This window comes from Nicotiana tabacum, chromosome 15 (genome assembly GCF_000715075.1).
Source record: "Nicotiana tabacum cultivar K326 chromosome 15, ASM71507v2, whole genome shotgun sequence".
NCBI lineage: Eukaryota > Viridiplantae > Streptophyta > Magnoliopsida > Solanales > Solanaceae > Nicotiana > Nicotiana tabacum.
This window is the reverse complement of record NC_134094.1, coordinates 64,157,573-64,169,690: the sequence shown is the minus strand read 5'-3', so window position 1 is coordinate 64,169,690 and position 12,118 is coordinate 64,157,573. Positions and strand designations below refer to the sequence as shown.

Genomic DNA, 12,118 nt, shown 5'->3' with positions numbered 1-12,118 from the left:
ATTAAAAATGTCAAATTTTCAATCTGCCCATTGGAACGTTGATGTTGAATCCGGCCACCATGGCGAGAACAACAATGTGGTACCCATCAACGAGGTGCCATTTGTTGACCCTAACGGAGTTCCAGCCGTGGACCCAATCGATGCTCACTCACATGCGGCTATCGAAGCAAACTTGCCAACCGACCCCAAAAACAGGATTCGCGGGGAGCCCGATCGATAGACCAGAGTACACATGACGGCGAAGGCGATGGGATCAAGTTGCGGGCGATCTTTGAAATGTTACAGGCTCTACAGGCAGCGATAGCCCAGCTGCAAAACCAGAGCCGCGCCCCCAGCAGAGTTGAGCCCGAACCGTCCCGGAAAAATACTCGCAGAAATAAATCAGTCACAAAAAGGCCGAGTGAGGCTGAACCCGGGACCAACCCCGAGATAATAAAGATGCTCGAGGAACTGACAAAATGGGTGGAATCGGGAGAAAAGAAAATCGAAGACAACGACAAAAAGGTAGATACCTATAAATCCAGGGTCGATCAAATCCCAGGAGCACCACCGATACTGAAAGGTCTGGATTCCAAGAAGTTTGTCCAATAGCCTTTCCCTCCGAGCACAGCTCCGAAGCCGATCCCGAAGAAGTTTCGTATGCTCGAAATTCTGAAGTATAATGGAATGACTGATCCAAACGAACATATGACCTCCTACACGTGTTCCATCAAGGGGAACGACTTGGAAGATGATGAAATCGATTCCATTCTACTGAAAACGTTTGGAGAGACCTTGTTTAAAGGTATCACAACTTACCCCCAAATTCTATTGACCAGTTTGCTACGCTTGCAGATGCCTTTGTAAAAGCGCACGCCAGGGCCATGAATGTCGAGACCAGGAAGTCAGATCTTTTCAAGGTGAAGCAAAGAGATAACGAGATGCTCAGGGAATTTGTGTCGAGGTTTCAAATGGAACGAATGTATCTGCCCCCGGTCGCGGACGATTGAGCCGTTCAGGCATTCACCCAAGGACTCAACCCCCAAAGTTCATTGGCTTCATAACAGTTGAAGCAAAATTTGATAGAATACCCCGTTGTAACTTGGGCCGACGTCAATAATAGGTACCAATCAAAAATCAAGGTCGAAGACGATCAGCTTGGGGCCCTTTCCAGATCCGTTTATCCCGTCAGGACTAGTGACAGATCCAAAAGAGCCGTCGATCATGAACCAAGATTGAACAGAGATCGGTATCAACCATACAATGAAGATCGAAGGAGTAATGGGTCCTGACAAGACCTTGCAAGAAGTGAAAGATGAAGCAATCGAGGTCATAATAACTATAGACTCCTGAGAAAAAACGGTTTTGACAGACCCATCGGGTCCAAGGAAGCACCAAGGTTATCGGAGTATAACTTCAACGTCGATGCTGCCGGCATCGTATCAGCTATCGGATGAATCAAAGATACTAAGTGGCCTCGACCGATGCAATCTGATCCCCCGAAGGGACCCCAACCTAATGTGTTAATATCATGGCACTCACGGCCAAAGAACCAAAGAGTGCCGACAACTGAGAGAAGAAGTAGCCCGGTTATTCAATAACGAACACTTTCGAGAGTTTCTGAGTGATCGAGCCAGAAATCACATCAGGAATAGGGATCCAACAAGCAGATCAAGCAAGAGGAAACTCAGCACATCATTAACATGATTATTGGAGAAGTTGATGCCCCCAAGGGCCGATGTTAAAGCGGACTAGAGTGTCCATTACAAGGGGAAAATGGACTCGAGATTACGTACCGGAGGGAACCGTATCTTTCAATGACGAGGACGCTGAAGGCATCGTACAACCACACAATGATGCACTGGTAATATCTGTACTCATAAATAAATCTCGAGTTAAGCGTGTGTTAATTGATCCAGGTAGCTCGGCCAATATCATCAAATCGAGGGTCGTGGAACAACTGGGTCTACAGGACCAAATAGTGCCCGTAGTTCGAGTATTAAACAGATTTAACATGGCATGCGAGATGACTAAAGCTGAGATACAATGCTCTATTTGGGAGGCCATGGATTCACAACTTGAGGGCAATACCCTCGACGCTACATCAGGCGTTGAAATTCCCCACACCGAGAGAAATCAAAACAGTTTACGGGGAGCAACTGGCCGCAAAACAAATGTTCGCGGTCGATGAGGTGGTCCCGATATCCACACTCTCGACATAAAAGAACTCGAGTTTGATCACCAAGGAAAAAAAGAGACAGTCGAGAACGACAATTACGGAGTCCCTAGGTCTTTCATAGCCCCTGACGATTCTGATGCCACCAAGTCAATAATCGAGGAGCTGGAGCAAGTCAGATTGATCGAGCACCTGCCCGATCGGAAGGTATACCTGGGCATGGGGCTAACTCCCGAGCTCAGGAAAAAACTCATTGAATTCCTTACAACTAACATAGATTGTTTCACTTGGTCCCACCATGACATGACAGGGATCCTGCCGGAAATTACTACCCACAAGCTGATCTTGGATCCGAAGTTTCACCCAGTTAAACAGAAGATGAGGCCTCAGTCCGAAGTCAAGCATGCATTCATCAAAGATGAGGCATACAAACTCCTTAAAATAGGTTCCATTCGGGAAGTTAAGTATCCCGATTGGTTAGAAAATGTAGTGGTAGTGCCTAAAAAGGAAAATAAATTAAGAATGTGTGTAGACTACAAAGACTTGAACAAGGCATGCCCTAAGGACTCTTTTTCTTTGCCTAACATCGATCATCGATGCGACGGCCGGTCACGAGATACTCAGCTTTCTCGATGCCTATTCCGGGTACAACCATATCCGAATAGACCCGGGCGACCAAGAAAAGACTTTCTTCATCAATAAATATGGCACCTATTATTATAACATAATGCCATTCAGACTAAAAAATATTGGTGCCACTTACCAACGCCTAGTAAATAGGATGTTCGAAGAGCCAACAGGAAATCAATGTAGGTTTACATTGACGACATCTTAGTTAAGTCCCTGCAAGCAGAGACCATTTGGAACATTTGCAGGAAAACTTCAACATACTGAAGAAATACAATATGAAGCTGAACTCGGAGAAATATCAAAGTCATAGAAGACATCACCGTGATGGACAATGTCAAGGCCGTCCAAAGGCTAACCGGGCGTATAGCCGCCCTGGGTCGGTTCATTTCAAGGTCCTCCGATAAGAGCCATCGGTTCTTATCGTTATTAAAGAAGAAGAATAACTTCTCGTGGACCCTGGAGTGCCAGCAAGCTTTGGAAGAACTCAAACGGTACCTTTCGAGTCCACCCTTGCTTCATACTCCGAAGGCAGACGAGCAATTGTACCTATACTTAGCGATATCTGAGATAGCGGTAAGTGGAATCCTAGTCTAGGAACAAGAAGGTACGCAGTTTCCTATATATTATGTTAGTACGACTTTAGGCGAGGCCGAAACAAGGTATCCTCACCTGGAGAAATTGGTGCTCGCCTAAGCGCCTCTAGGAAGTTAAGGCCTTATTTTCTATACCATCCCATATGTGTCGTGACAACTTACCCATTGAGGAACATAATGCACAAACCCGAGCTCTCGGGACGATTGGATAAATGGGTCGTGGAAATTAGCGGGTACGATATTGAATATCGACCTCGAACCACCATCAAATCTCAAATTTTGGCAGACTTCATGGCCGATATCATGCTGGCCTTAATACCCGAAGTCCAAAAGGAATTGTTGTTAACCTCAGGGATCTCCTCGGGGATCTGGACCCTCTTTAAAGATGGTGCCTAGAACGCAAAAGGGTCTGGACTCGGTGATGGTAGGCTATAATTGTGTATTTTGGCCATTAATTACACTCTAATTCGCTCTACTTTACTAGTGTTTGAGCTTTAAATGGTATTATTTTGTACTGAAAGTGTGTTTTATGCTTTGTAGGAGTGATTCCGAGTTACGATGAGGTTTTGGAGCTAATTCGACGTAGTCTGGAGCTTTGAAGTCTGAGTAAAAACCCATAGATTAAGTTGGGATCGTAATCGAGGATCAACAGAAAATAATGCACTTAATGAAGAGAAACGACAAGGGAACAGGAAGCCATCCAGGTGCACGAACGCGTACTGGGCGCGCAAGTGGAGCAGAACACTGTCCAACATGCGCGACCACATGCGCGATCACCTGCCCAGGTACGCGACCTCGCACGTCTGGTGTCGAAAATTTTCCAAGCCTATTATTGTTATTTCGAAAGAGACTCTTCTTGACCTATATGAAGCCCAGCTCATCTAAAAAGAGGGTATCTTGGATTTGGAGAGCAACTTTTGGGTAGAGAAGAAGGAAGGAAACAACAAAAATGCAAAATACTTGATCAAATTCATTCAATACGGAAGTTTGTTTAAATTTGGGAATTGTAATGTCTTCTTGTTCTTCTAATACTCTTGTAATGAATACTTTTTTCATTATGGAGTAACCTTGCGTAGGGTTATTGACGGATGTTGTGATTTGACTATTGTTTTGGGTTTTACTCTCTGTTAATTGCTCGGATTCATTGAATAAGTTATTAATTGAATTGCAAGGTTTATTGTGGTTTTACTTTAATCGAAAGAGAAGTGTTGCTGCAATTTGCATTGTGCCATATCGTTTAGGTTGATTCTATGCCTTTTCTAGGTAATCGAAAGAGCTTAGAGAGTTATTAATTAAATTAGTTTAGAAGAATAATCGAGAGGTGTTCTTCGAAGGATTATTCATTCACTGTGTTTGTGCATATGTTCATAAGACCAGTTATTAGGTGGGTTAAGAAAACTCTCATTCATTCGGAAGAAGAGATTGAATCCCTAAGGTAGCCTAATCATCTGTTGAAATCGAAGGAGTCAATAGAAATTAAGAATGAACTTAAACCAGAGTTACCCAGAATAATAGTTGATCACATATCTTGTCACAACTCTTACTTCTCACCCTAATATTAAATCGTTGCTCCTTAATCATTAAAGTGCCATTAGTTTCTTACAATAGATAATCTTAGTTTTATTTGTTGTCGATAATAACATCAATCAAAGGTTTATTATCCTGGATAGTGGTGAGCTGGAGTTTTATTAGAACTTTATTTAAACTAATCCCTGTGGAGACAATTTAATACTATACTATCTTTGACTAGCGAGTCTAAGTTTTCTACACCGATTTTGCGCTCGTCAAATTTTGGCGTCGTTGCCGGTGATAGGCGATTAATAGTGTTTAAATTAATTTTCAGTGCTAATTATTTTATTTTCCTTTATTATGCTCTTCTCATCTGTGTGCAGGCAACGGGTTAAGTTCAGCGGTGTATGACTCGATCCTCTTCAAAGGATTTGGTGCCTTACGACCCAGAGTTAGAGAAGCACCTGAGGCAGTTGAGAAGAGAGAAAGGATCGAGTGGATTGCTATTGGGTTAGCCTTTAACTCAAATTATAATGGTAAACAATGAAGAGGTAGTGGAGCTAGCTGCGAGAGAGGTGGCTCAGCAACGGAAAGCACGGTTAGTAGCTGAAGCAGCCAGAATTGCAGATGAAACTGTCGATGGGGAGAAAAGGTTCAATCCCAATTGAAACGTGATACAAGATGAATTTGAAAATGCCGCTCCTAGAATGGGAGGTCGTTAGGAGATTATGCCCGATCGGTATATATCCAACAACAGTCTAGTGTGAGACCCCCACCCATTGATGCCAATAATTTTGAACTCAAACAGGGAGTCATCCAGACCATTCATAATAATTACATATTCAGATGGAAACCCAATGAAGATCCCAACAACCATCTAATGGACTTCGACAAAATTATGAACATATTCCGTTACAATGGAGCATTACATGATGCCATCTACCTTATAGCATTTCCGTTCTCTCTTAAGGATGATGCAAAGTAGTGGTTGAGAAGCCTTCCCATAGGGTCAATCCGTACGTGGGTGGAGATGACGACCAAGTTCTTAGAAAAACCACTAAGACTGGACAAATGAGGGAAGAGATTCACAATTTCAGTCGAGGTGATGGGGAGACAGTGTTCGAGGCATGGGAAAGATTCAAGGAGCTATTACGGAGGTGCCTTCATAATGAAATGGAGCAATGGATGCAAATCCAGGACTTCTGGGATGGTTTAAACCCGTCATCAAGGAGATTGCTGAATAGAGCGGTTGCAAGCCCTCTGATGAAGAAAACTCCTAAAGAGATTGTCACTCTTCTGAATGAACTATCTGAAGACGCAGAACAATGGTCCACTGATCAAGGGGACTGAAAAAGATCAGCAGGGGTGCACCAAGTAGAATCCTCGGTAGCAATACAAGCCCAAATTGCAGCGATGGCTAAGGACATCAAGCAACTGATGCTAGCTCAGGTGCAAAATAACCACATGTGGGATGTGACATCTGTGGATTGGGACACCTGACACATGAGTGTCAAGCTACAACTGAGGAAGTCAACACTGTGGGGAACTTCAACAGATGCAACTACCAAGGAGGTGGTAATTTCAATTCTATGGGACAGAGACATCCAGGGTTCTCATGGAGTTCTTCAACTGGTAGTTTGAACTCATGGCAACAACAAAATCCCAGAGCACCAGTGCAAGGACCTCCTGGTTTCCATACTCAACAGAGGCAACCATACCAACCTCCACAGCCCAACAACTCAGGTTTAGAAGATCTAATGAAGGAATTTATAAATAAATCCGATGAGAAACTTGAGACTCAAGGAAGCGCTATCTGGGAGCAAGGCACAGCCATCCAAAATTTGGAAAGACAAATGGGGCAGCTTACAACATTGTTGTTAGAAAGGGCGCCGGGGACTTTGCTAGCAGACACTAAAAAGAATCCAAAAGAGATAATTAAAGTTGTGTCTCTTAGGAGTGGCAAAACATTAGCAGAGCCAAAGGCAAAACCAAGGGATGAGAAGGAGATTAACTCAACCAAGATAGCTGAAGAACAGAAAATCGGTGAATCTTTGCCCAATGAAAATGTCAGCAACAAGGATGTTGATAAGTAGAAAGTGAACAACGCAGTTGAGGAAAGCAAGCACATGCCATTGTTACCTTTTCCTTAAAAGATGAAGCGGGAGAAATTAGACAAATGCTTTGGGAAATTCTTGCAGATGCTGAAACAGTTGTATGTGAATATCCCGTTCACGGAGGTGCTCAAACAGATGCCAGCCTATGCAAAATTCCTGAAGGAAATCCTCTCAAGCAAAAAGAAACTCAAAGGAATGAAAGTTGTCAAAGTCAATGCCCATTGCAGTGCCATTCTACAGAACAAAATTCCCAAGAAGTGTAGGGAACCTGGCTGTTTCACTATACTTTGATCGTTGGGTAGCGAAAATTTTGATAAAGCCTTATGCGATTCAGGTGCATCCATTAACTTGATGCCATTATCGGTGTTCAAGAAATTGGAAGGAGAGCTAAGAGTGATCAAATCTGTACCAGTATTCTTGCAACTTGCTGATCAAACCATGATCATACCGGAGGGCATAATTAAGGACATCTTGGTAAGGGTAGACAAATTTGTTTTCCCAGTAGACTTCATCGTGGTAGATATGGAAGAGAATAAGGAAGTGCCTCTAATCATGGGGAGACCATTCCTTTGCACTGGCCGGGCTATTCTTGATATATATGAAGGGAAACTCATGCTACTAATGGGAAACAAAAAAGTGGTGTTTCAAATGAAGAGAATGATGAAATACCCATATGATGAGGCATCTACCTATGCTTGTCTCAAAATAGATGTGGTGGGAGAGTTAGCTGAACAACACAAACCGGATAAGCTGGTAGGTGACTCACTAAAGAGATGCATTAGTCAATCAAGCACAACAGAAGATGAGGATCCTGAGATCAAGATGGAAGTTGAGGCGCTGGAATATGAGAACCAGGTGGTAGATGAAGAAGAATTCGAGAAAGAAAAGAGCAAGCCAAAGCTGGAATTGAAAGTACTCCCAACACATTTGAAATATGCTTTTTGGAGACTAACAATTTTCCTGTGATTGTTGCTGCTAATTTGACAGGTGAACAGGAACACATGCTTGTGGAGTTACTACGGAAGCATAAAAAGACAATCAGTTGGAGTATAGCCGATATTCAGGGGATCAGCCCTGCAATATGTATACACAAGATCTTGTTAGAAGAAGGGAGTAAACCAGTGGTGCAGCCCCAACGCAAATTGAACAAAAATCTTCAGGAGGTGGTTCAAAAATAGATACTCAAATTGCTGGATGCAGGCATAATATTTTCCATTTCTCACAGTCAATGGATCAGCCCTGTACAGGTTGTGCCGAAAAAAGAGGGCATGACAGTGGTAAAAAAATGAGGACAACGAGCTAATCCCTACCAGAACAGTTACTGGATGGAGGATGTGCATTGATTACCGGAGATTGAATGATGCAACAAGGAAGGATCACTTCCCTCTTCCTTTCATTGATCAGATGTTGGAGAAGCTGGCGGGGCGTGGATGTTACTGCTTTTTAGATGGATATTCAGGGTACAATCAAATACCCATTGCTACAGAGGATATTGAGAAAACCACCTTTACATGCCCGTCCGGAATCTTTTCATACCGCAGAATGCCTTTCGAACTATGCAATGCACCATCTACTTTCCAGAGATGCATGATGTCAATATTTTCAGGTTTAAATGGGAAGTTTCTGGAGGTGTTCACGGACGACTTTACTCTATTTGGAGATGACTTTGAAGATTGCTTGAGGAACCTCAGACTTGTTCTGAAACGATGTGAGGACACTCACCTAGTACTCAACTAGGAAAAGTGTCACTTCATGGTTAAGGAGGGGATAGTCCCGAGCCATAAAGTCATAGCTGAAGGTATTGAAGTTGACAGAGCTAAAGTAGACGTGATAGCCAAGCTCCCACCACTGACCTCAGTGAAGAGCATCAGAAGTTTTTTGGGGCATCCCGGTTTCTATAGAAGGTTCATTAAGAATTTTTCCAGCATTACCAAGCCCTTGACTGCATTACTTGCCAAGGATGTAAAATTTGTATTTGATGTGGAGTGTCTCAGAGCATTCGAACTGATCAAGGAGAAGCTAGTGAGTGCCCCCATAATGGTGACTCCTAACTGGAGTGAGCCTTTTGAGATAATGTGTGATGCCAGTGATATGGCAGTAGGAGCAGCACTGGGGCAGAGGAGAGATAAACTATTCTAACCCATTTACTATGCAAGCTGAACCTTGAATTATGCTCATGTGAACTATGCTACCACGGAGAAGGAGTTCTTTGCGGTAGTCTTTGCTTTCGACAAGTTCAGATCCTATTTGGTGGGAAGAAAGGTAATAGTGCATACTGATCACTCAACACTGAAATATTTGCTGAGTAAGAGAGAGTCCAAACCGTATCTGATGCAACAGGTATTGTTGTTGCAAGAATTTGATCTAGAAATCAAGGACAGAAAGGGCACAAAAAATCAAGTGGCTGACCAATTGTCGCGATTGGAGAAACCACTAGTTGAAGCAGTTGACATTCGGAAAGAGTTCCCAGATAAGCAGATTTTTTCCATTGTAGCAGTCTCCGATAGACCACCATGGTTTACCGACATAGCCAACTTCTTGGCTAGTGGGTGGCTACCACACGACTTAACCTCAGATTAGAAAAGAAAAGTTTCAAGGTGAGGTAAGATGTTATTTTTGGAATGATCCCTTCTTGTTTAAACTGTGTGCAGATGGTGTGATTCGAAGATGTGTGCCTGAATGCGAAATGGAAAGCATTCTGTCTCATTGCCACTATGGAGTAGCTGGAGGACACTATGGCGAGAATTGCACTGCAACAAAGGTAATGGAAGCCGGCTGTTTTGGCCTACTTTGTACAAAGACGCGAGAGCGTACGTAGCTGCATGTGACAAGTGTCAAAGGGAAAGTAATATTAGCAATAGGGAAAAAATGTCTCTCAACTCCATTCTGTTATATGAAATTTTTGACGTTTGGGGCATTGACTTCATGGATCCATTCCCATTGTCAGTAGCCATTGGCTACGTCTCTAAGTGGGTCGAAGCAATCCCTACTAGGACCAATGATGCTCGGGTGGTGTGTGAATTCTTAAGGAAAAACATCTTTACCCACTTCGGGACACCTAGAGTGATTATCAATGATAATGGGTCACACTTTGTGAATAAGCAGTTTGCTGCACTGCTGTCCAAGTATGAGGTCACACATAAAACGGGAACCCCGTACCATGCCCAGACTAGTGGTAAAGTCAAAGTGGCTAACTGTGAACTTAAACGTATTCTTCAAAAGATGGTTAGTGCTTCTTGTAAGGATTGGTCGGTAAAGTTGGAAGAAGCTCTATGGGCGTACAGAACTGCGTTCAAAACAACCATAGGGACTTCACCATTCAAACTAGTGTATGGGAAATCTTGTCACCTATCTGTTGAGATAGAACATAAAGCTTATTGGCAAATTAAGATGCTTAATCTTGATCTTAGTCTTGCAGGTGAACACATGTTGGCGCAGATGAATGCTTTGGAGGAGTTTAGACTGGACGCGTATGAAAATACATGAATTTTCAAGGAAAAGACTAAAAGGTGGCATGATCCTCTGATTAAGCCAAAGGAGTTTCATGAAGGGGACAAAGTCTTACTGTACAATAGTAGACTCAGGTTATTCCCCAGAAAATTTAAGTCTAGATGGACGGGACCATATGTGGTGAAACATGTATCACCATATGAGGCAATTGAGATCCATAACTAGGATGAAACAGAAAGTTTCAAGGTGAATGGGCACAGACTAAAGCCGTATATTGCTGGACGATTTTCTCAGCAACCCTCGAGCATCAAAATCAGTTGAGGATGCCCGGTTGAGTCAAGCTGGCGACTATAACTCAGAACTACTTTTAACTCTTCTATTAGTTAGATTTTTCATTTTATGTATAGTGTAGAATCGATAGATATTAGTGTATAGTATGATGGGGTAGGTTCATGAAGGTACATGTCATGGAAGGAAGGAATTAAGGTGTCTAAAGGACCCCTTTTGAGGGTAGTCGTGCGTGACTACTTACTTAGGGGGTCACTTCGCGCACCAGGCAACGTTATACGAAGCAAGACGTGCGTGGCTACGCATCTGATTGGGTGACCGTGTACCTGGTCGCGTATTTTCACTAGTGTACTGCCTCAAGTGCGCGACCACATGCACGACCGCGCACCGACCACGCACCTACCGTGCATCAGGCAAGTTTTTCCCTTTTAATTTCGGACTTTCCCCTCTCAAAACCCTCAATTCTAAAATTTCCTCTTTCTGTCCCCTACACTAAACAACCCTAATTCGACCCCCTCTCTCATCCTCTCTCTGTAAGACAAACAACACCACACCACCCCCTCCTCTTCTCCTGTCAACCAACCTCACATGTCTTCTCTCCCAAGTCCCTTCAGGTAAGTGAGATGCTTTTTCTCTCTTTTCTTAGTTATTGTATTTGATTTTGCTTGTGTTGTCGTAGATATTTGTTTTTGTTTTCTCTCCATTTATGCTCCTTTCCTTGTGGGGTGGGAAGTCGAGTTTCACCATGGAGACTGACCATGTAGTGGCTGGGTGTAACATTGGTGTATCCTTAGTCTAATTAGGGCTGAAATTGAGTTGTGGGGGTTAGGAAGAACTGTGCTTGTTATGAGTTTGTGAAATTGCCTCAATGCGATTGTGTGTAATGTTGTGACCAAGTGTAAGGGTGAAGTTTGAGTAGCCTCTCTTGGTTCGCCATGTGATTTATTAGCTAATAGTTGGTGGTCTGTTTTAGGTACTATGGCGCCGCCCAAGAAATGAAAAACCACAGGTGCCTCTACAAGTGGTCAAGCGGGCACATCCCGGTCTCGAACATCGGCATCTGCTCGCCCGTATGATCAGAACAAGTTCGTCTCCTGGGAAGCCCAGGAACGATTCCAACACAAGGCAAGCAAAAAGCCCATTTCGGAGAGGAGAATTGATATTGGGTCCCTCCAGAATGACTATCCCCATGTGTATCATGAATTGGTCAGGCGTAGCTTGGGGATATTCTTTGAAGAACCTGATGAAGCAAACTTAATGGTTGTTCGGGAGTTTTATGCAAACTGCCCGGAACATGACGCCCATGTCTGCATAGTCAGGAAGAAAAGAGTGGACTTCTCCAAAGAGGCCATCCGAAGGGCCTATCATACACCTCTTGA

At 43.3% G+C, this 12,118-nt stretch overlaps 1 protein-coding gene across 1 annotated transcript; it reads left to right on the top strand.

Moving 5' to 3' along the window:
• The first annotated feature begins 9,680 nt into the window (after positions 1-9,680).
• On the top strand, positions 9,681-10,487 carry LOC142169655 (uncharacterized). The gene has a single exon (XM_075231550.1). The coding sequence runs from the start codon at positions 9,681-9,683 to the stop codon at positions 10,485-10,487; it is 807 nt and encodes a 268-aa protein (XP_075087651.1).
• Positions 10,488-12,118: the final 1,631 nt, after the last annotated feature.